The 25,255-nt window shown below is 51.2% G+C and overlaps 1 protein-coding gene across 6 annotated transcripts in view; it reads right to left on the bottom strand.

The window, feature by feature from the left end:
• Positions 1 to 21,850, bottom strand: part of PUM1 (pumilio RNA binding family member 1) — an 80,600-nt gene extending 58,750 nt beyond the window's left edge. For 5 of the 6 annotated variants that reach the window (XM_039729108.1, XM_039729110.1, XM_039729105.1 and 2 more), the window contains exons 1-3: positions 21,599 to 21,850; positions 17,221 to 17,594; positions 2,018 to 2,086 (exon numbers count right to left, since the gene is read on the bottom strand). In XM_039729108.1, the coding sequence (XP_039585042.1) occupies positions 2,018 to 2,086; positions 17,221 to 17,583 (432 nt within the window). In that variant the 5' untranslated portion in view covers positions 17,584 to 17,594; positions 21,599 to 21,850. The remainder of the gene's footprint in view (positions 1 to 2,017; positions 2,087 to 17,220; positions 17,595 to 21,598) is intronic. The other variant, XM_039729104.1, reaches the window with a different exon arrangement.
• Positions 21,851 to 25,255: the final 3,405 nt, after the last annotated feature.

The following is a 25,255-nucleotide window of genomic DNA, read 5'->3' as shown; positions in this document are numbered from 1 at the left end:
TTATTTCACTATCATTTATTTCAGACTCTCTGACTTTCTCCTGAAGTTTCCTTCTCATTCCAGGAGCAGAAGGGGTAGAAACCACCAGTGCCTTGTTAAGGCATCTAAACTGCACAAAACCCAGGTGAGGAACATGGTCCTGAAGCCAAAACAGATCCTGTGGGACCTCCTGAAATCACCCTTGGAGAGATACAGAGAATATTCAATGGATAGAGGATGGAAACCGTGAGACTGAGGGAGAAAAACACCAAGAGAAACAAGAAATAGTGCTTTAGCTGAAAGAGAAGGGCGAGATGTCACCTTTCCCAGAAAAACCTGCTCATTCCAGCATGTGGAAAAGCCCAGTGACAAAAGGATGCCATTGCCAAAATTTTCTGCATCACAGTTAGAAGAAGGGGAAAAAAATGAGTCATCACTGGGAGGCAAAGCTCCAAAACACAAATCCAAACTTGCTCCTCTCAGAAATGCCTAAATAAACCAAAAGCTGGGAGAACTCAGCATTTTTAGGAATTCCTTCAGGCGTTCCAGCTCCGTGACCTTGTGTCCTGACAGGCAAAGTGAGTGCTGTGCTCACTGGGAACCTGCTCTCAGCCAGCCCGGGCTCTCCCTGGGAAGGAACCTCCTGCCCAAATGAGGTGTCACAAACTCTTCTCCTCAGAACATTCCCACCCCCAGCATTCCACAGGCGAGCTGCACATGGAGCACAGCAGCTGCTGTGCAGCAGCTTCAGGCAGGTTTTTAATGTCAGGTTGGCTCCTTTGAAATCATTTTCACCTCCTCTTAGTCAATAGTCTTGGGGTAAATTAATCCAACCTGGAGAAATGGATTTTCCTCTCAAGTCAAATCAAAATCCAAACCTGTATTATGGTTTTTCACAGAAGGGGGAGAGAAGGAAGGATAGGGGGAGAGAAAGAAGGGGGAGAAGGAAGGCAGAGATGGAAAGCAGGGGTGGAGGAAGAAACAGGGGAAGGAAGGAAGGAAGGAACAGGGGAAGGAAGGAAGGAAGTCTTTGATCTGAGAGAGGGCTCCTCCCTACAAATCCCACCCAGCACAGTCCTGGTTTGCTCTTTTCTCCCAAAAAGCAACTTCAGGGTTCCAGGGGTTTTTATTTTTTACACTGGCTCACGCACTGGGTAACAGACAGGACAGATTAAACGTGGAGGAAATAAACTGGTCTGAGCTTGAGAGGAGCATCACACTTGCACCAAGCTGAGCTGTCACACATGAACATCCTCCTACCAGACATGATTTTCTCCTCTGTCTTTCCACAAGGGACTCACTAAAGGCAGAAGGAAACAGGCAAGGCAAAGAAGCCTTTCCATCCAGCTTCCAGGAACCTACAGGAACAAGCTATTCTTTCAGATCACCCTAAAAACAGATAAATTCTCTCTTTTCCAAGAAAACCAGTGGGCATTTCCCCCCTAAATCTGCCATCTCCTTGCTGCTGTGAGAGATTAAATGAACTCTGGCTGGGGTTCTGTGAAGTGCCAGCTGCAGGCCCATTATCTGTGCCCTGCTCTTATCCCTCCTGCAGCCCTGGCTCACCCTGCCCAGTTACTCCAAACCTTAAGCACAGTCCTGGCCTTTCTGCAAGAGCCAAAAAAAGGTGGCCAGGACTGAAAACAGAGCAGCAGACAATGCCCCACAGCCCAACGAGGTCTGAGCTCAGTGAATCCCACAATAAACCTGCTCCAAGGGTTGGACACCTGTCCCCAGACGGATTTTGAGCTGTTGCTGTGCAGCCACTCTCTCCTGCTGGATGAGCCAACAGGTGGAAATTGAACTGTTCCTCCCTCTGAGATGGATTCCAGCCTGGCAGGTTTGGGGCCTGGCAGGTTTGGAGTTGGATCAACCACACACACACAGACACACACACACGGACAGACAGACACACAGACCTTGCAGGCAGAACGAAGAACCCTCAGCATCACAATCATCCCAGCAGCCTCAAAAAGCTGCTATTTCATTTCTTCCCCCTCCCAAAATACAATTTTTTTTCTCCAGGCCTATCACTTACCTCTCCCATAGCCCGTCCCTCCAGAGCCAGCGCTTGGAAATCGTGATTCAGCTCATCCATGGAACGCACCTATTCACAGATGGGGGAGAAAAGGCCATCAGGAAATGCTCTTCTTTGCTGCTATTTTTATTATAATCACAGTTTATAGCCATTTTTCTGCTCCAGACTGAGAGCCTGTAACAAGGTTATGGAGCTCCAGAGTATGACTTACCTTTAACACTCCCATCAGTTACAACATTTATATACTTTTGTTATTATACACACACATGTATTACTACACACAGATTTATTTCTGTGTGTTAGATTTATGCATGCACAGGAAAGGAACAACCAGCAATTACTTTTAAGACACACAAAGCCTTAACACAACTGTCTCTGCTCATATTTCACAGTGGCTTCAGGTGAGGGAGTCAAGGCATGAGGAGCCAGCATCATTTCAGGTGGGAATCAAGGAAAATCTCCCGTATAAACCTGGCAAATTTACATCCAGGTTACACAGACAGGAAGCAGAAAAAAACAATGCTTTGATTTGATGAAAACTGAGTCATTTAGAGCAGCAAAAAAAAGCATAAACTTGAAACTATTGTATGAAGAAATTGACAGAAGCACAGAACGGATCCACAAGGATCCAAGTCCAGCTCCTGTCCCTGCCCAGGCCCCCAAAAATCCCACCCTGGGCAGCCTGAGCTGGAATATTCACAGGGATCACTGATCCAGCTCCTACACCCCAAACAACCCCACCCTGGGCATCCCTGCAGCTCTGGCAGCCTCGGGGCCGTGCCCATTCCCTGGGGAGCCTGGGCAGTGCCAGCAGCCTCTGGGGGAAGAGCCTTGCCCTGATCTCCAGCCTGAGCTGCCCTGGCCCAGCTCCAGCCGTGCCCTGGCTGCTGTCCCTGGCCCAGAGCAGGAATCAGTACCTGACATGCACTGGGTATGTTGAAACTGCAGGAAAACCCTTCTCCTGCTTCTCATTCCCAAATCTCAGCTGCTGAGCACACAGGAGGAAGCAAATTCAAAAAGAAACCCCAACTCTGGACTCGAGGCCAAAGCCCAGCAGCTGAGGCACGTGCTGGGACTGGAGCAGGTGACTGTCCTCCCCTGCCCCGCTCCAGTGTCCCAGCAGCCACAAACACCCCACACAAGCAGCACAAACTCCCCTCCTACTCGGTGTTTACACATCCCTGCAGCCCAGCAGGGCTGAGGCACCTCTGTGCTCAGCAGGGAGGAGCTGATAAAGCACTTTTAAATGAGTAATGCCCACACTGATCCAGGCTCCTTGCAGCACGCTGCAGGTTTACAGCAGGGTTTAGTCCTGGCTCTGCTCAGAGCCCTGCCAGGCCAAGGAAGGAGCTCAGCAATACCTGGTGGGTGAGCTACACAACAAAAAAAAATCCCAAAAACTGTTTGGATGCTCCAGTGACCAGCACTGTAATGTTACACCACCATCACTGACCTTAACCATGACTTCTGATACTGCAGCACCACTTCCAGCAGGACCTGGATAAAACTCAATGTTTTATTTTTATTCTAGGATAATATTCTATAGATCTCACCTAAGACAATATTCTGTAGATCTCATCTAAGAATCAGACAGAAGAAAGCACCACACTAACCTCTAGAAATCCCCTCCAGTCTAAATTCTTCTACTCCGTGGTTGTCATACTTTGCAAAAGATTAGTGGTATATTAGTTAATTATTTAATAGATATTTACATAATTTGCAAATTCTCAGGGGTCACTCACTCAGAATCCCAGTTTAAAAATCAGGTTAAAAACCTCCTGTTACTGTATCTCAGTTATTTTCAGTTCTGCCTCAGCCTTGCCACCTTTTGCAGTGACATCTGTCACATGGGCCACTGACACCAAGTGAAACCCTTCCCAAAACTGCAGCCCCAAGGACTTTCCCCCCTGCCAGCTCCATCCCTGCTCTGCAGCTGACACAGCCCAGCTGCCTGGTGCCACACAAACGTCACTGGGACCAAATTCTTCCATGGAGCACTTCAAGCTGAACTCATGGAAAGTGCTGCAACCTCCAGATGTGCCAAACCACAAAAGCTGGCAGAGAGCAAATGATTATTTCCATCAGACGTCTGAGGAATGGAGAAGTTGCACAGAGAGATTCAAAAGGTGATGTGAACTCACAGCTGCTGAAGAGATGTCCCAGCAAACCACAGAAGCCACTGCAAAGGCTGCTCAGAGTGTATCCAACAGCTTCCCCAAAACAAACCATCTCCCAGGGGTGGGTGCTGAGCTGTGGGAACCTCAAAATAAAGCTGCTACAAAGATCCAATCACTACACTTCCAGCAAAATCCAAAAGGATATTAAGTGGTATTTTTACTTGATTTGGTCAAAATGGAATCATGGAATAGTTTGGGTAGGAAGGGACATTGAAGCTCCTCCGGTGCCACCCCTGCCATGGCAGGGACACCTCCCACTGTCCCAGGTTACTCCAAGCCCTGCCCAGCCTGGCTTTGGACACTTCCAGGAGCAGCCACAGCTGCTCTGGCAATTCCAGCCCAGCCCCTGCCCACCCTGCCAGGGAATAACTGCTCCCACATACCCACTTTAAACCCATTCTCTGCCAGTCTGAAGCCATCTCCCGTCACCCCAGGCTCGTGTCAAGAGACCCTTCTCCATTTCTCCCTGCAGGCACTCCTGGAAGGCCACAATGAGACCACCCCAAGCCTTCTCTTTTCCAGGCTGAACAATCCCAATTCTCTCAGCAGAGGTGCTCCAGCCCTGGAGATGACTCGGTGGCTCCTGGACTCGCTCCAACAGGACAATGGCACAGGAGAAAGAGGCTGTCCCCATCCCCTTCCCCAGTATCCCTTACCCCAGCCATGATGAAAAGCAGAAAATAAAAACTGCCTTCTCTATCAGCTACCAGATGTGAGGAAATGAAATTATTCATTGACAGATATTTCACATCCCTTATCATTGCTCTTTCAAGAATCCTAACAAATATGGATAAAAGCATTTTCTAAATTGGGTCTTTGTGCCTGATTTTGGCCACTCTGAGCTCAAAGTGTCCATAAACAGCAATTCTCCAGCTCTTTCCCTCAGTCACACAGTTTCTTTACCTTCATTGATCATTGGATCTATTTATTTGATTTTCAAAGACTGCACCCAGAAGATCCTTTTCCCATTTCTCAGTAGCTATAATGTTAAACAGCAACACATTTTCACCTCATTGCACACAAATATCACAGGGCTCCTTCATTTTCCTTCCACAAAGATCAACGTGTCTGAAACAACAGAACACAAAGCCAAAGCCATGACTTCCAACACCTCTGCATTCCAGAAGTCAGGGATTCCTCTGGAATGCCCTTTAACCAAAAAGGCTGATCTTCCATCTCACTGGGATCTGTTCTTGTTACTGATCCCAGAGCTCTGAGGAGCACAGAGCAGAGCCAGGGTGGTGTAAACACAAGAAACAAGGAGGTCCACAGAGACAACTTCTCCCCAGATGAGCACTGACGCCGATTGGATTTGATTACCAGAAAATGTGGCTCACCACTGAAGCAGAGATTTGAAAGAAATCCAGAAGACAACGCCAGGATCAATCGGCTGCATGAGGGAGAGATGCCCTGACACCTGGAGCTGATGTGACATCCTGGGAGGGAGAGGTGAGCTCCACAACCTTCAGGAATCAGGAATCACACAAGGAGAGGGCAGCTGAAGCCCCAATCCCTTGGGAAGCGATCCAAGCAAACCCAACTCCTGCTGCTCTCAGCCAGCAGCACCCCAGGCTGCCCCTGCTCCGGGCAGGCTGTGCCTCTGGGAAGGGATGCAGAGTGCACATCCTCCCAGGAGCCAGCACCCGCCTTCCCGAGGAGGAGAGAACTCCTCCCTCCTGCTCACACACACCATGGAACCCCAGTGCACAAAATGAAGGTTCTGGACATGAGCACCACACTCCAGACCGAGTTCATTGCACAAGAATATTCCTCCCCTCGTCACTGAACGTGTGGATGCACTCAGGAATTATGTAAATCTCATTCAAGAAGAACGATTTCCACACACTAATACAGGAATGTGTGTCACTGTAACACACTCCAGCTCTGGCCACTCCACTGCCTCAGAAACCATCCCCTGCCTGCCCGGTGGGAGCACACATCCCAAAGTGGGATTTGCCACCAGCCATGCTGAGAAACTGGAGCAAAACCACGGGATCACTGCACCTCCCAAGGCTGGGGGAATTCAGCCCCTGCTCTGCACCAGTTCCCACATCTCTGCTGAAAAACATGGGGAAAAGCAAGACACAGCTGGATTCCCACTGCACACCCACCAGACACAGCTGGATTCCCAGTGCACATCCAACAGACACAGCTGGATTCCCAATGCACACCCATCGGACAAAGCTGGATTCCTCACTCACATCCCTGAGGCACAGCTGGATTCCTCACTGCACATTCCTCCCTGTCACACCTTCAAACCTCATTCATTCTCCCAGATCGCTGAGGCTGGAAAAGATCTCTGAGACCATTGAGTCCAAGCTGTGCTCCATCCCCACCTTGTCCCTAGCCCAGAGCACTCAGTGCCACCATCCGAGTCCTTCCTCGGGTTTCTCCAGGAATGGGCACTCCAACCTTCCCTGGGCAGCTCCTGCCAAGGCCTGAGCACCCTTTCCATGTGCAAATTCCTGCTGTGCCCACCCTGAGCCCGCCCTGGCCCAGCCTGAGGCTGTTCCCTCTGCTCCTGTCCCTGTTCCCTGGAGCACACCCCGACCCCCCGGCTGTCCCCTCCTGGCAGGAGCTGTGCAGAGCCACAAGGGCCCCCCTGAGCCTCCTTTTCTCCAGGCTGAGCCCCTTTCCAGCTTCCTCAGCCTCTCCTGGGGATCCAGACCTTTCCCAGCTCCGTTCCCTTCCCTGGACACTCTCCAGTCTCTCAGTGTCTCTCCTGTCATGAGGTGCCCCAGCAGTGGCAGCACAGGGACAGTCACTGCCCTGCTCCTGCTGGTCACACTGCTGCCGACACAGCCCAGGTGGCAGCGGCCTCTGGCACACCTGGGCACAGCTGGGTCCATGCTCACACTGTCACCAGCACCCCCAGGGCCTTTCCCAGCTTTCCAACCTCTGCCCAGCCTGGAGCTGCTGGGGGTTGTGATGACCCACAGGCAGGACCCTGCATGTCACCCTACTGATCCTCTCAACCCCCTTGGCCTTGCACGTGCTCCAGGGGCCTTTCACAACTCCAGACACCACAGACACCCAATCCTACTCCAGGAGGACAAAAAGCATGGAATGCTTTCAGCTCTCCTGTACCACAGCCTGCAACAGCTCAAACCCATTTCTCCCGTGGTCAATGGCCACTTGACACCTCACCAACTGCAGAGCAGCCTCTCAGCAGCTCTGAATCATTCCAGCCCCCCGAGCAGCTCGTGCATGTCAGGCAGCCACCTCACACAGGACAACTGCACTTTCTTGCCTTTTAAATAAGATTAGACAGCCTTAGCATCGCAAAACTCAGTGACAACAACTCAGAAGCAAATGCTCTCCTTGTCCCAAAGCTACCCAGATGCCAGCCCCTGTCCGCGTCTGGAACACTTCTGAACGGATGGAGCTGTACCAGACAGAGACAAAGCTCAATTCCAGCAGCTAGGTGGGGATGTTCTGTGTGCTGGGACCTGCTGCTCACCCACCAACCCAGGCAGACACTTTTCCCTGTCTCCAAGCCCCCCGAACAAACCCCGTCATGGATTTAAGTTTTCCAAGTTATCTCGTGCAGAAGAGCAAAGACTCAGATGCTCATCACAGACATCACCAATGATCCACGGGTCTGGATCAGCCTGGAGAGTGAGAGTAGAGGAACAACCCACACACCTGGACTGGGACCGAGCCCTTCCTGCCCCAGCTCCAACACTGCACCCCAAACCAGGCTCTGGTGTCCCCGGGGTAAAAAACTGCAACACAGCAAAGGGGTCGCAAAGATCTTCCAGGGCTGGAGCCCCTCTGGAGCCAGGCTGGGAGAGCTGGGGGGGCTCCCCTGGAGAGGAGAAGGCTCCAGGGAGAGCTCAGAGCCCTGGCAGGGCCTGAAGGGGCTCCAGGAGAGCTGCAGAGGGACTGGGGACAAGGATGGAGGGACAGGACACAGGCAATGGCTGCCACTGCCAGAGGGCAGCCATGGATGGGATCTTGGGAATTGGGAATTGTTCCCTGGCAGGGTGGGGAGGGGCTGGGCTGGAATTGCCAGAGCAGCTGTGGCTGCCCCTGGATCCCTGGCAGTGCCCAAGGCCAGGCTGGACACTGGGGCTGGGAGCACCTGGGACAGTGGGAGGTGTCCCTGCCATGGCAGGGGTGGGATGGGCTGAGCTTCAAGGTCCCTTCAGAACCAAACCAGCCAAGATTCCATGAAATCACAGGATGCCAGGATTCCCAAACCTGCAGCAGCCTGAGCCCAGCTCCAGCCAGGAGGCAGGGCACTGCTGGTGCTGCAAACTCCAGCTCACTGGAGCCCAGCAAAGCCAGGCCCCAGGGAATGGCACTTGTCAGAAGGGATTCTGCACTCAGGTCAATTAACAGCAGCCAGGGCCCCAAACTGTCCTTCTGATTACTAAACACTGAGCTGAAGCCCCAACAAATTAGCAGGAAAACAACAGGGAATTTACCTTGCAGATTTCCAGGACTGTATTTTTTATTCTAGAATAATCCAGGGGGGGGTTTTACATGCCCCAAGAGCGACCAGCAAAGCATGTGAATTGTAATTTTGGGTAAATATTAATGTCAACAGTCTGTGTTAATACTGCACCTTATATTAAGCAAATATGGTTGCTAAAATGACCTTTACATATAAATTCCAAGTGCAGGGCTGTATCACATTTCAGGTATCCCAGGGGATTGTACACCAGTTTTTTATATATTAAGGAATCCTCATTTATGTAGAATTTACATTCACCTGGGCAGACAGGCAGCCGAACTATCCAAGGCTAAATTTCACTCTCAACCCCAAAGGATTCTTTTTCTTTCTCCTTATCCAAGAGATGTTTCTCAGGAAGCAAAAGGCAAGTGGAATTAAGCAAAGAAATAAAACAATCTGGCATACAAGAGGAAAAAAACCCAGAAAACTAACTAGAAATTCCTCTGGAGAAAAAGAATCTGAAAAATATTTGCTAATAAATATTTGAGGTAATAAATATTCTAGTGATGATCTAAACTGTCTCTAAAAGTGCACTGTGAAACCAGATTTATGACTTTTTATTTTATTTTTTTATGTTGAACATTAAATAGATCAAATACCTGTATTTAATGGGGGTAGCAGTGACTGAAGAGGGTTTAAATAATCTGTTTCTACTTAGCCAATTCTCCACCAAAAGCAAACCTCTGCCAGCCCCAGCTCTCCAGGTTCCCATTCCCATTCCCTTCTCCAGCCCTTCCTCAGCCCAGGATCCCTTCCCTCCCTCACACTGGAGCATTTGTTCTCCCCAGTTCCCCTCGTGGCCAGGAGGGATCAGCTCCAGGATGGGCCCTGCAAAGCCAGAACTCCTGAAGCTGGAACATGCAAATGGATCATTTCAATATTCCTTTGATCTGCACCAAATTACAGGGCCCAGTGCTGCCCTCAGCCCTGCAAACCAACTCCAGGGAATCCCACAGATACTTCCACAGGGAATTCTGGCCTGAGCTCCTCTTTGCCACCCTGGCAAACAAAGGCATGGCAAGGGATGGCTGCTGGGACCACAAATCGTGGGAAGGACTCTCCTGCTGCTGGCTGAGCTCTTGGAGGGCCTGGGGAGCCTCCCAGGATTTCAGTTCTGCTCAGGGATCTCTCTTGTTTTGCTCCTCCACTGCTGCAGAGGAATGTGGGAAATGATATCATTATTATATTTCTCTGCAGAGACAAATGTCCTGATTTCTCAGCTCTAAGATCCCAGAATTCCAGACTGATTTGGGGTGGAAAGGACCTTAAAGCCCATCTCATTCCAGCCCTGCCATGGGCAGGGACTCCTCCCACTGTCCCAGGCTGCTCCAGTCTCTTTCCAACCTGGAAGATCCAACAGCATTTGTTTTGTTTGTGAGAAAACAAGATGAGATTCCAAGTTCTGCCTATTTGTACATGCCAGGTGCTTACCTAGAGCACCTCCAGAGTGTGATTCTTCCTTGGATATTTATTTTTAACTCCTGTACATTCTGCAAGTGTGAATGCAACATTTCCATCCATTTTGGCCTCTATATTTTAAGACTTGCTCAATTTGCAATTAAAAAAAAAAAAACCCACAACCTCCAAGCAAACCCTTCTCTAGTAAAACGTCCCTCAAAAAAAGGCAACATTACTACAGGAACACCAGAATTGAGACAACTGAAGAATAAAAATCATCAAAACCAAGAAAAATCCTTAGAATGGAGAGGAGAAAACAAAAAATTACAGCTGAATACTTTGATTTATATACTCACGATTGTTAAAACTCTTTAAATTAACTAAAGGTTTACAAATTTCAGATGGAAACAAATCCTCCTTCAGCTGGGGGAGGCTGCTTGAGTTTGAACAGCTCACAGAGGAGGTGATTTCAAAAAAATGCCAGATCTGAGTGCAGTCAGACAATTTACTGCATCCAGGAGAGGGGAAATGCATTCCCCAGCTGACAGCAAGGAAAGCATCACACTCCACAACAGGTTTGCACTGACAACCAGAGCCAGGGTTAAAATACCTTCTTCCATCAACTGATTACTGCCCTATTTTTAGCCTTCTCCCATAACAATAGTGGGTAAAGAAAGAATGTGAAGTCACAAGTATTAGACAGGATTAGGTGGTTTAACTACTATTTTTGTAGTAAAGGATTCATGGTTAGAATTGCTACTACCATTAGCACTGGAAGCAAAAAGCCATTGAAATTGCAGATTGGCTAATGCCTTCCCTGGCATGGGGCCAGGCTGATTAATGATTCAGGGGACAGAAATAACTGCAGCAAAGGCAGCCTTGCAGAGGGGCTCTCCTTCCTTAGCTAATTATGTTTTTCCTCCCATTTTATCCACCCAGGGAAGCGCTTCATTAATGTGGAATTTAGGTTACCCTGCCATGTCTCAGGCACATATTGGGGTGCAGGATTCAAAAATACTGGATTAGGGAAGAAACAACCTTAATTCTGTCCTGCTGGAGCTGGCAATACCTCGGGAAAACCATCTTCTGCACCCCAGGTGTGTGCCTGGATCCATGGGTTTGCACAAGAGCTTGGGGCCATGCTAAGATCTGACCTTGGGGGGCTTTTTCTTTTACTCCCAGCCATACTGTGACCTTCCCAGTTTTAAATTCGGAGGGAAAAAGATGTGGAGAGGGGATGCAGCAATGTTTAATTGCACTGCCAAGGCACCTCTGTCAGAACAGATGAGAGTGGCCTCAAACCACCCTGACAGGGACTCACTGAGGGTTTACCAACAGTCGAGTTTCACCCCACACTGAAAGTCTGAACAGGGCAAGAACCAAAGACAGATGTTCCCAATAAAAACAACTGCCCTGGAAGAGAAGTTATCCCTAACAAAGGCAGGAGTAACAGGAGAGCTGAGAGCAGCTCCTTGCCGGGAGGGAGCAGCATCACATGGCAGCAGCACAAAGGAGCATTTGTTCAGCCTGACATCAGCACTCGGGGAAAACAGCCTGGAAATCATCCCTGATACACCTAAGAGAGAGTTCTCTGAGCCAGGCAGGCCAGAGACAATGCTCAGCAACAGCTCTTTACTCCAGTGCTCTGCAACAGCTCTTCATCCAGATTTCTGATCAGCAGCTGGAATTTGTGGCAGTTCAGGAGGAACAGGCAACTGGGGATGGATTGGACTGGCTGGGGAGGGATTGTGGGACTCAGATGCACTGTAAAGCTTCACCCATTTACAAAAATGCTCCCAGGATCACAACCTGCTCTGCAGAAGCACAGGGAGGTCACAGCAACTCTGCAAACCACAAATGAGCTGCTAAGGGGAGAGCCAAGTTGGGAAGAGGGGAGGAGAAAACAAGCAGGACAAATTCTGTAATAAACCTCTTTTCAAAGCACACTCGTACAAGATATCCACCAAATTACCTGAAGTCTTCTGGAAGCACTGAATTTGTAAATTCAGTAATGTGAAAGTGTTTTTGCTCTTCCTGAGTGAGCAGCATGACAAGGAAGCAGAGCAGAACAGCAACAACCACAGAGAAATCCCAGCACCAGGTCACTTGGGCAAGCCCAACTGGACAATCTTGCAGAGTGGACAATCTTGCAGATTATCTGCAGCCTGCCCATCAGGAACAGTAAAATCCATGGATTTGGAGGAAACAGAGTCTCAGAGTATCTTTCTGAATGCTTCAGAGTGTTTTCTCTCCCCTGCATATCACAAGGATTTTCCAACCTGAAATATCCAACTAAGCCAATCTACTCGTCCTCCTTCTGCCTCAGGAGAAATTTTCAAGGAGCAACACAAAGTAGAAAACCAAATTAAATGTTCCAGTTCCCCTCCCAAGCTACCCCTCCACTACGGAGAAATCTCTGTGAAACAGATCAGTCAAACCAGACATTTCATTTCAGCAAGGAATTATGTTTCAAATTACCTGGGTATCAAATTAGCACAGCCTTTTCACTGCCAGGGAAAGGAAAGCCCTGAGCAGTTCACTGGGACACAAGGAAGTTCCCATGAAAACTCAACAGGTTTAATCAAACAGAGGTCAGAAACCACCTTCCAGAGCTGAGCCACAGGTGCTGTCACATGGTTTGTGTGGCAAGGGACTCACTCCATGCCTTCATCCCCAGCACAGACAATACATTCAATTATTTGGAGCACATATCCACAGGCACATCAGAAATCATTGAATGGTTTGGGTTGGAAGAGAACCCAAATCGCAGCTCATTCCACCCCTGCCATGGGCAGGGACACCTTCCACTGTTCCAGGTTGCTCCAACCTAGCCTTGGATACTTCCAGGGATGGGGCAAAATCTCTGTCCTAAGGAGTTAAGCATCACTTAGCCAGGATTTCCCTTTGGAAGAACAAACACCAGGGCTGCCTTTGCTTCCAGGACCTTTTTAGAGGCTCTTGCCACAATTTTCAGGCTGTGGCCACAGTGCCTGCCAGCAGCACCCAGCATTGTCAAACGTGCTCAGATCCAGCTGCTCCCAGGGCAGGAAGGAGCCTGGCTGGAGGAGCTGTGCCCCACGAGGGCAGCTGCCAGAATTACCTCCTGCCTTCGCCTGAATCCCGCTCTCACTTGGTCACACTGCCAAAAGGCAAAACTGAGCAGAAACCCCAGTCCCAGCCCTGTTGTGCTGACTATTCTTCACCAACTCCATGTGAAAAATTCCCCACATTCAACAAGACCATCCCTGCAGAGTTCTATTGTCTCCAATTATTAATTAAACATGCTCTGAGAGAAAGCAAATGCCTCAAATCATTTGCTTCTACCAAGCAACTCCCACACCACCGAGTGCAATTCCGACAGTCTAAGCAAATCCAGTGACTGCACTTCCAGAGGGACAGCACCACAGAACTCTCCCTTCACTCCAGTTCAAGCACACACACGCACGAGCCACAGGAGACCCCAGCCAAGAAAACCCAGCCAATTTTCCTAAAAACCTGCTCAGTGTTGATAACTTGTCTCAGCTGAATATCCCGAGTGTCTTTTCACCGCTCCCAGGAGCAGCAGAGGCTGTTTGGGTTTGTGAGGAGATCTGTGCAACCTTTCATAACCAAGGCAGACCCAACCCGGGCCATCCCTCACCTGGAGCCATCCTGTGCCCTCCCTCCACGATGTCCTGATCCCTGGCCGTGGTTTCTGCAGGATAAACAGCACACAAACACTCTCCTGCAGCCAGGGGAACGCTCTGCCCAACACCAACAGGCATCAGACAGCCTAAACCTGCTCACTCCAACGTTAAAATCACTGGGGACCCTGAACCTCAGCCTCATCCTGCTGCTTTTTATGAATAAAAGGAGAAAAATTTCCAGTTTGGTGTCTTCCATGGAAGTTTGGTGATTAAGGGTTTGGAGCTGCAAACAGCTGGGATTTTGCTCAGGAGATCTGAGAGACCACATTAGGAAAGCAAAAGTCTGATTCCAGCATCTTCAGTGTCTGCAGGGACAAAGAAAATCTTGCAACACAAGTTTTTTTGTATGGATGGTGAGGCTTTGACACCTAAATTTGTGAAATGACAGGGGCATATTTAATTGCTTCATTTTATATAAAAACCTGGCCCCAAACACACCTTCCAGAGGAGACAGGGAAAATGCAACAGGAAAAGAAAGTTTCTAAGCAAAACACAAACAGACACAGCATTTTCCTGCTGCTCACAAGGAGAAGACACCACCAGGAAGGAGCTTCTCTCTCCCCTTCCTTGGGAGAAACTTTTGCTTAAGCCATCCCTGCTAAAGCCACTCTCAGCCCAATTCCCAGAGCTGCCAGGAGGGAAAGTGACCGGGAGGAACGGCACAATGAAACCCATGGAAAATCAGGATACTGCAGCTCAGTTGTGACTCACAGCACTCCTGGATGTTTAACACCACCATGAAATGTCATCACTTGGTAAAAGCCACTGCAGTGTTATCACCAACAGACACACGTCTGTCTACACACGCAACAAAAGGAATCTGGGATTCAACAATTAAAATCTTTCTACCTTTAATTACGACCTCCCAAGCTCTAGGCAGACATTAACCTATATTAGCTGATAATTATTTTTTTTCTGACTTCCCATTATCTTTTAGCTACTGAGTTTCCTAACCAGTCTTCAAGGCTGGGCCCTCACTGAACCATCTCTGAAAGTCTAAAACGAAAAGTACAGTAAAAAAAGTGCATCCATAAGAAACAGAGTCAGGAGACATCCATAACGATTCCCTACCTCCCTGCATGTCCCAGCACTTCCTTCCACTTCTGTTCTTGCAGGCCAAATTCAATTCTACCCTAGCTAAACCCAAACTGAATTAAATCATTTTGCATGCATACGATTAGTCCTTGCTCCAAGGAATTTATAATTTAAGCAGCAGATGTGGAGGTGGCCAAGAAGTCAAGAAGAATGTGTAATCCTAGCACTGCCATATCCTGCATTCTGCTTCCCAGGAGTAAAACCCTGAGGCAAGAAGAGAGCCATGGAAAAAGAGGGATGGAGCACCAAACCCTGACAAAAGTGCCCATCAATCACTGGGCACCCAGTATGGAACAAGACAGAGTGCCCCACCTCAGAGCTGACCTGGAAGAAATTACAGACACACAGATTGGTTTGGAGATGAGCACTGAATGCAAAACCATTGGAACTACGGCTGTGCCCCATTTATCAGAGTGTAAAAGGCAGCAGGAAGCAGAAGAGATAAAAGCCCCAATGTTAATTCTGGCCTGGTGGGTATTTCCTGAGCCTCAGCTCACAGAATCACAGGGGACACTGAGAGCATCACACAGACTCATCTGTGAGCTCCATCCTGCAGGTCTGATCTGTCCACACAACCTTCTCACCACTGTCCTGCTGCCAGACAACACAGGAACTGCATTTGAAAAGTTCATTTAAACTAGCATAAGTTAATGAGCTTTCCTTTCATTAAGTGGTTTATTTATTAGGATCATTTCATTCCACAAGTTACTGAAGAAAATCAAGCTGAGCAACACTTCTGCTGACAACAGGACAAGCCTCTGAAACAGGCAGGATTTTTTTGTTTGAGTGAAAGTTTAAATCCTTCCATTATTAAATAAATATAAGCACAAATACCAGCAGAGTTTTTAATGACTGCAAGCTTGGAGTGCCTTGTCCCCACCCCCCTTATCTCCAGTGAGTTTTGTTGTCTCTGCTTTCAGGGATTTGCAGTAAGAGGAGGATGAAAGTGTGAGCTGGAGGAAAAGAGGATTGAGAATTTATGACATCATTTTAATTCATGAAGTCATCTTGCCACAAAATGCCCAAACAATAGCAGGCCCTGCCCAGGCATCTCCACCCCTCCATGGCTGCTTTGATTTGAAAAACCTACAAGTTTGCAGGAAGAAATCCTTGCTTATGGCTTCTTTCAGAACTTAAAAGATTAAGATCTCTGGCACTGATGTCTCTTGAAGCAAGTTTTACAGTTAGTGACTGAAAACTTGGATAATAAACAGAAAAATTACATCTGTTTCAATGCAGTTATTTCTTCTGAATTGATACCTAAATACTACATTTCTGCATAAGGGAATAACAACAATATTTTTCTAGCTCTTTAGCTCATGTTGCAGTATTTTATGTGATTTTTCTTCCAGAACAAATTAACAGGGCATTTGGGTTTATTTCTTTGTTGATGTACACACTGCTTCCAGTGAGGCTGCAAAATTCCCTGCAATGTTTGCTTTTAAATGCTCTGGTTGGCAACACATCCCCTGGGGAGGCACAGCAGAGGAGCCAGGGCTTGGCCGCTTTGATTCCAGAAACTGGAGGCAGGAGATGTTCACAAAGGTTGCAAAAGCTTTGTGTCTGCTGCCCTGGCAATATTTGTGGGGATCATTCTGCTTTAAAATGTGCTTACACTTGGGTTCTGCTGCCTCGGAGAGGAAGCACTCATGTCTTTGATGAGTGAGCTACAGGTCACAGACAGAGTGGAGTGAGTCAGCCACTCATTTAACTGCAGCACGAGTGACAATGCAACTGCTGAAAAGACTTCTAGTAAACACCACTAGCACACAGCCTGGCCCACCACCCCTCTAGAGACTGAGTGGCTCTAAGAAGTTCCTAAAACCACTGCTTGGTGACACTCTTAAGGCTGCTCTTCTCAGTTCAGCTACACACATCATCACCACCTTCCCCTGTACATGATAACCATAAAAACCCAACCCCAAAGCAAAGAAATACAGTCAAACATACAACCAGCAACTTCCACTCCTATGTTTTCCAATATTGGGAATGGTAAAAGCCCAACCTACATGCATTGGCAGTTTTGTAATACCATTACATAAGAATTATTTAACTACAGCAACAGATTTGAAAAGCAGCAGCAACAGCAGTCACGGCTATGCTGGTTCACACATCAGAAAAAAAAATCAATAAAGGGAGTGATGAATTTTGTAAACATGCATTCGACTGTCACAGGGAGTGCACTGGGATTTGGGATTTCAACAACCCTCAAGAGCAGAAACCTTTCAACTCAGAGCTACCAGGGCACCGCCACTCTGAAAAGAGAAAACAAACAGCAGCACTGCTGCCACTCCACCAGAACCAGCTCCAGCTTTAGAAGGGCACCATGAAAAGCACCTCTGAGAAGGCTGCAGGGCTGACTTGGGAAAGCTGGGAATGGTTTTCTACCTGATGCTCTGCATGGATGTTGTCCCCGGTGGGCCAGCGGTGTTTGCTGTTGTTGTAGCCGCCGCCGCCGCTGCCTCCTCCCCCGAGCTGCTCCCCGTGCTGCCTCTGGAAGAAATAATCCACCATGGCGTCGTCCTGGGAGCGCCCCGCCACTCCTATGGATCCGGGCACGGGGCTGGAGTGTGTCCCTGCTGCAAGGGCCTGGTTTGCAGCTGGCTGTGGCTGAGCCTGCGAGCCTGTGCCAGATGTCAGTACCACAGGCATGGTGGGGTTGGCTGTGTCTTGGGCGTGCTGCTTCAGGTGGGGGCTGAACGAGTCCTGCCACAGAACTGCTTTTCTCTTCAAAACGCACGCTACGCTCATTCCACCAACACCTGCAGGGGGACATGGGGGAAAGAGAGGGGAAAGAGACATGAAATCCTCCCAGCTGCAGCTTTGAGCATTAAATAACACACCCATCTTGTGACTGGCAGGGGAACATCGCTGTGGCAAAAGTGACTCCTCCAACACTCACTGGCTCCGTGAACCCATCAGCTAGAACAGCAATGAAAACAGAGATCCTACCAAAAAGGCACAGAGAGAACACCCAGAGATCCCATTGAGAACACCCAGAGATCCCACTGATAACACCCAGAGATCCCACTGAGAACACCCAGAGATCCCACCAAAAAGGCACAGAGATCCCACTTTCTGTGCTGCACGGGCTTAGCAGGATGTACAGGGTGCCCATGAAGCAGCAGCACAACAGCAATTCCTGCCAGGGACAACACACTGACTGGAAAACTCCTGGGAAAAAGCCCCTAAAAAACCCACAGAAGGCAGTGACACCACAACCTGCTGTGCCCATTTGCACCAGGCACAAGAGGCCTGGTCCCCCATCCATATAAACACTCAAGGGCCCCTGTATCCCACTGTATCCCAAAGTACTCCCTCAGCCATGCAAAGCAGCAAAGCAACAGTTTGGTTTGCTTTTTGTTTTTCAATGCAAACCGAAAATCTTGGATTTCGTACCGTTCATGCAGCCCAAACACAGCGTGTGCCCTCCCTGCTAACCCTGCTGTGCTCAGGAGTCAGTAAAACCCGTGGACAAGCTTTATGGAACTCCCTGGAGAAAGAACAGCAAACCTGGGACCTGGGTTCTCAGCAGAACTTTCCAGAGAAGGCACAGCCAGCACTGCTGGTCCTGCTGTCGATGGCACTGGGGGAAATCTGGACAACTCCAACACACTTTCAGTGCCCAGAGCACTGACCACCCCAATAAAATACCCCATTAAAGAAATGCCCCATATGTTTTGCACGCATCCAAATGATCTGCAAGCTGGAGGAAAGCCTGCAGATTAAGCTGACAGCAACTCACTAACTTCCTATTCCCCAAATATTTTGATAACATTCCAGCAGCACAAAACCACAGAAGTTTGTTATTTTAAGGCAGGACTATCAGAGCAATAGAGACACTACAGGTGTGAACAGCAAAGTGTTTTCCCCCCATTATGGAACACTCACACAAGCCAAATTCATTTTTAAAGGCATGGGATAGTCTGAATTAATCTTCACTAAAAAGATCAACAGTTTATGACTTGAGGTACCTAAATGCAGCCCCACAGAGAGCTCTGAGGATGAAATCAGGGTGCTGGAGCCCTGAGAAGCTCCTGGCAGAGCAGCCCCAGGATGTTCCACTGCCGTACCTTGGTGGCTGCAGGGCCTGGCCCTGCTCCTGCCCGCAGCTCCGAGGGCCTGAAAGGCGGCTCTGTTCCCTCCCTGCTCCCTGAACACACTCTACTACAAACAACTTCCAAGAACAATTTACTAATGGTGGGGAGACCAAAATAAAAAAAATCTGAGTCCTATCTTTGATCAGCCTTTGTCAGGTTTGCCCCACGAGTCGAGCATGGGGTTAATAATGAGAGGAAAATGACTCTGAAAACTGCGGAGATCAGGTTGTTTTAATTGCACCTCCAACATAATTTGGTGCTGCACACACAAAGCCCCCAGGGCCACTCTGCAGGGCTTTTTATACACTCACAACTTAAATACCAGGGACATCCAACAGGACTCACTCCTCCAGCTTTCAAAGAGTCTAGAAATCACCACCTTCCCCACATACTTGAAAAAACACTGAAAACACGATATGACTAAATCCTGACTGATTTCAAGACTTCAATTCAGTTTAATGGCATTTTCCTCTTAATTCCCCTTTAGCAAACAATATCAAAACCTTTCAGTAATATCACATGAAGCACTCATGGTCCTCTATGCAAAAAGAACAAAAAAATTAAGTAATTAATGGTAAGAAATTAATTTATCATCAAACTGAGGAGTGTATTAATTGCAGCAATGAAATCTGAGCAGCCCCTTGAAAGGAAGTTACAAGTTATCTCAGGGCACACTGTAAAAACAAAAAAAAACCAAACAAAGGAAGATACTATGAATCCCCACCAAAAAATTTCCAGTATCTACAGATTGTGACAAGCCTATTTCCAGTGAGAAACAAGGTACAAAGTCGCACTGCCACAATCTTTGCTCTTTCAAAAGGCTGCGGGTCCCTCTGTCCACATACACTAATTAATTTCTGTTAATAAAGGTGTTATCTTAAAAATCAGGAGGGTCCAGAAAATCTCAGTCAATGGATTAAGGAGAGGCTGCTCCCAGGCGCTTCCTCTTGGGCTGCTCCAAACACAAGCGGAAAACTTGGCAAAGGCGACATTTTGCAAGGGAGCAAAGGGGAAGGGAGCATTGTGGGTAGTTCAAGTTTAGTTCCAAGCCGTGTTTTTACGGGAATGCCGCGATCGAGGCAGCAGCGGGACAGCTGAATCCTGTCATTCAAAGCGCCGGCAATACGGGCAGCCACCTACACAGGCAAAGCCGCAGCTGCTCAGGGCCTCCAGAGCCTCCTGCATCCCCAAACTCTTCCTAAACGCAGAGGATCAACTTTTCCCAGGTGAAAGCCCGGGTTTGCAAACAAAGGCTCAGGGCAGGCGGCTCTGCTCTTCCCTGGCTGAAACCACGGCGTGGAAACGAGCTGCTCCGTGGTGTCACTGCGGCCAGGACACTGCAGATTATGGGACGTTCCACAAACAACAAAAAACTTCGGAGGAATCTCCCTGCGAGTTTGAAGTACCGGTGGTGACAAAACTGAATAAAGGAGCTTTAATCCACACAGAGCCCGGCTCCACAGCCAGATCCCCGGGCTCTGGTTCCGTATTACCCTCAAAATCACCGATTATTACAAAATTAACGCGGTGTAAAACGCCCGTTTCAAAAAAGTTCAACCCCAAAGCGGAGGAGTTTGGGTTGGGTGGGTTTTTTTTGGAAAGTTCCACTGGAAATGAAAGCAGAGCCATTGTTTGAGAGCTCTGTGGCCTAGCAGAACTTTTAACGTTATCCCTGTGTTTTCCTGAAAACCTGGGGAGCCGCAGCACTGAATTCCTGACCCGCTGGATTCTCAAAAGCAACATTAAAACCCAAAAGGACCCACGGTCCCCCTTTCCCCACCTCCATCCCTCTTAATAAAGGAAATTCCTTACTCATGATTTGCCTAATAAAATCTCTGCTCCGAACAAAGTTATTAAACATTGACCAAAGCAAACAACAACAATAACAACAACAAAAAAAATCAGAGCGTTTCTCAGGTTGGGCCGAGAGGCTCTCAAAATTCCAACTTTGCAGCTCACAAGGGCCGAGGCTGTCGTTATGTGAGCACGAGATAAAAACAAGGGGGGAGAAAAACCCCACACAAACACAAAACCCCCAGGGTCACCCAGCACATCTGAAACGATTGTCTGCTTTTTTCCTCGCTCCCGCTGCCAGCCCCGGCCCTCTCCTCTTCCAGGGACCCCCAGAGCCGCCGAAACCCCCCCAAAACCGGGGGGGACGGAACCCAACCACCCCCCGGAGCCCTGGGGGCAACAAAGCGGGGCCTGCTCCGGAGCCACGGAGCCCCCCGGGACTGAAGGCCCGCGACAAGGGAGAGCCCCCCCGGGATCAAACCGGTCCAGGAGAAAGGGGAGACCCTCCCCGGGAGAAGGGGGAGCCCCACAGACCAAGGGGCAGCCCCCGGCGGGCCGGGCCCGGGGCAAGGCGGCTGAGGGCTGCGATGGGCCCGCGGCCCCCAACAATAACCCCCGTCCCCGTTACCGGAGCGCCCGCGGGGCCGCGCTCGGGGCCCGGGGGTCCCCCCGCGCCCCCTCCCCGCTAACAATGGGCCCAGGCCGCGGCCCCGACAGGGAGCCGGGCGGGAGCGCCGGCGCAGCGCCCCCGCCGCCGCTCGCCTTCGGGGCGGCCTGGGGCCTCTCCTCCCGCGCCCCCCGCCAATATGCGCCCACGGGCGGGTCCGCGGGGGTCCGCGGCGCGGAGGGGCCGGTCCCGGACCGGTACTCACGGGCGGAGCGCTCGGATGCAGACGGATGCCGGGCCCCCCCCGGCCGCTCGCCGCTGCCTCTCCCCGGCCGCTCACTCCGACAACATGGCGGCGCGGCGGGGCCGCGGCCGCGCTGCACCACGGGAAGGCGAGGCCGCTCCAGCGCCGCCGGGACGGGGCGGGATGGAGCGGGAAGGGCCGGGACGGGGTGGATCGGGATGGACCGGACCCGACCCGACACGACCGGGACGTGCCCGGGCTGTGCCCCGACGCTGCCACACTGCCCAGGCCGGGGTCACCCGCAGCGCCCTCCCAGCGTGGCCCCTGCCCCGGCCGGGGTGCGGGCACAGCCCCGCCTCCAGCCCCGCGCTGCCGCTGGCACCGCCACCAGCGCTCGCCGGGCTGGCGGGGATGGGCTGAGCCCCCAGCCTGGGCACCCTGACTTCCCCCCTAGTCCGGGCATCCTGAACGCTCTGCACCCCGCTGCCTGGACATCCACAGCCCCCGAGCCCCCCCGGCCTGAGCACCCCGAGTCGCCCCAGCCTTGGCACTCCCAGCTTGTGCACACCGAGCCCCTCCAAGCCGGGACATCCTGAGCCCCCCTGGCTGAGCAGCCTGGACACCCCAAGCCTCCCAGCCTGTGCACCCTGAGCCCCCCAAACCTGGGCTCGGAGTGGTCCCCGTCCGAGCCCCCCTCTCAGCCTGGGCATCCTGAGCTCCCGGAGCCCCTCAGCCTCGGCACTCCCAGCTCCTGCACACCGAGCCCCTCAAGCCGGGACACCCCGAGCCCCCCGAGCCCCCAGCAGCGGTGATCCCCCTCCCGCCCCAGAACCGCACCGGGGGCACCGAGCGCCGGCTGCACAGCGGCGCCTCCTCGCCCTGCACCAACAGCCAAACACGATTTTGGGGCGCTTCTCCCTTGGCGCCTCCCCCTGCCCACAAAGCCGGGGCTGCGGGGGAACTACAGCCCCCGGCGTGCGGCGCTGGGCGCGGAGGCCGGGCAGGGCAGGGCGGCGGCGCTGGCCGCTGGGAGCGGTAGTTCTGCCCGGCTCCTCCATGTTAAAGGGGCAGCCCGTGGGCAGCGCCTTTGTGCCCTGCTGCCCCTCCTGCCCCGCCGTGCTGCGCTCCCGGCGCTTTGGGCCGGGCTGAGCGCTTCATGCGCTCATGGAATATTTTCTCCCCGTCTGGGCGAGGCACGCAGGGAGCCAGGAGGGAAGTGCCGGCGCTGGGGAGAGCTCGGGACGTGCCCTCACTTGCACGGAGACACAACCGGCAGCTGTTCCCAAGGGCCCCGGCCGGCCGTGGGGCACAGAGCCCGCGGCCGCAGCTTTTGTGGGTTATGAGGGTACAAGGATTCACTTCAAGCCCGGGTTCTCGGTCGTTAAAACACGTGCAAAGCTGGATCAAGCCGTGCCTTGCATCCATTTTCTGCTCGATGGGCTGCCGGGGTGATTGATGGGTGTTGCACCACCTCGCCGCCTCTTGCAGCATGCACTGCCTTGTGGGGCAGCAGGCCCTCACCCCAAAAACCTGGGGAAACAAGGCTTGGAGGGTTTGGTGCTGGGTGCCCCAGGCCGGGCGTGACAGGACAGTCAAGATAAACAGCGAGCAAAGGTTTTCCCTGCTGAGGGTGGGTTTGGAGCCGAGCCTTGTACAGACACCCAGAAGTGGCTTTGGCCAGCAGCAGCCTGGCTTGCGTGACCTGGCCAAGCCCTGCTGGGATAAACTCGGCTCTGCTGGGCTCGGTTCTGCTGAGTTCAGCTCTGCTGTGACAGCGAGCATGGACCCATGTGTGGCTGAGAAGTGGACATGGCTCTTCTGGGTCATTCCTGTGGCTCCAGAGTCTTGAATTCCATGGAGAGGGGAATGGGCCGGGGAAGGAGTCCTGTGAGGAAAGGCTGGGGGAGCTGGGAAGGGGCTCAGCCTGGAGAAGAGGAGGCTCAGGGGGGACCTTGTGGCTCTGCACAGCTCCTGACAGGAGGGGACAGCCGGGGTGTCGGGTTCTGCTCCCAGGGAACAACATGAGATGAAACAGACTCAGGTTGTGCCAAGGGAGGTTTGAGTTGGATATCAGGAAAAATTTGGATATCAGGCATTAGCACAGAAAGTGAAACCACGACCCCTGAAAGTGTTCAAAAACTGTGTGAATGTGGCATTTTGAGGATGTGGTTTAGTGGTGAATATGGCAGTGCTGGGTTAATGGTTGGGCTGGATGATCTTAGACGTGTTTTCCAGCAGCCCAAATATTTCCATGATTCTGTGGGGGCCCATGCAGTGTCCCCAAAACGCCAGTGGTGTGGGCAAGGCCAGCCTCTCGCTGGGGTAGAAATGTGAACGGTGGAACTGTGTCATCTGGGCACTGGACCAACTCAATCTGCCTGCACACCCTTCTCCTCTGGTTCCACCCATCTCCTGGGCACCCTGGGCTGATACAAGGCTCCAGCGATGGCTCCTGGCTGACAAAGATTTGGGGGGCTCAGAGGTCAGGAGTTCTTTCCCACACCGTGTTCTCACTGGGGACAGAGGGCCCTGCACTTCTTCTGGCCACTTTTGGGGTGTTGTACCTGCGAGGTGCCACCCTCAGCACCCCACCAGGCTGTCCCTGAGCTGTGCTGCTGGCGGTGGCCCTGAGGTCCCCAGCAGTGTGTCCCTGTGCTGTGAGGCAGAGATAAGAGCTCTGCCAGGTGGGCTCAGCACACACCCAGGCTGCTTGCTGACACTGGAAACGTGCTTTCTGTTAATTATACCTGGGATAATTACAGTTATGCCAGTGTAATGAGAGGGGGAGGGAAGGAGTCCTGCTGGGCATGAAGTGTGAGTGGTTCAAACCCTCATTTGCCAGTGAATTTTGCCGGATTTAGGGAGAAGTCCTGCGGCTGTGAGGCTGAGGGGGAGTTTGGGTCTCATCTCCAGCACTTCCATCGCTCCCACAGCCTCTCCTGCCTCCCACCGCCATCCTCTCTTCTGCCTCAGACCTTGCCCAAGCTCCCAGCTTGTTGCCATCCATGGAAAAGTCTCCCACTGGGAGAACATGCTGCTCCAAAAGCTTCAGAGCCAGAGTGAGAGGAACAGGCAGTAAAATAACTTCCACCTCCACAGGAAAAACCTTCTGGGGGTGGAAATGTCCTTCTGATCTTCCTCGCACCGTTGGCCACCAAGAGCTGCCTCAGCTGCCTGGCCCTGGCTGACCCCATGCCAGTCCTGACAGAAGATATCCTGGGATACATGTCATCTGCAAAGGGAAAAGGGACTCCAAGGGGGTGACTGGTGTCCTCCCACCTCCGAATGACTCCCTAGAATGCCTTTCTCCCTCTGTGCTCCACAGAAGGGGCTTCAATCCACATTGCCCTTCACTGAACATCAAAATTCCACATCCCCACCCAATGGCCAAATCCAGACCCTCCTTCCCTGCTCTGCCCAGATGCTGTGCCCGGTGGCTCGATGCCCAACACCACAGAATCTTCTCTTTGAAGGAGTCTAAGAGCAAACAAACCCAGCTCTGCTGCAGTGATTCATCCTCCTGGGAGCAGAGCTTCCCACAGCTCCACAGGGAGACACCTGCACAGGACAGGGGTTCACATGGGAGGAAAACAGGTTGGGGGGCTCCTAAAAGTGGCTTCAGTGCTGCCCCAGGGAGGCTTGGCTGGCCCCAGACTTGAGATATCCAATGCTTTTATT

This window comes from Passer montanus, unplaced genomic scaffold, assembly GCF_014805655.1.
Source record: "Passer montanus isolate IOZ18808 unplaced genomic scaffold, ASM1480565v1 scaffold68, whole genome shotgun sequence".
Taxonomy (NCBI): Eukaryota; Metazoa; Chordata; class Aves; order Passeriformes; family Passeridae; genus Passer; species Passer montanus.
Note: the sequence above shows the minus strand (reverse complement) of the source record. Positions and strands in the feature narration are given on the sequence as shown.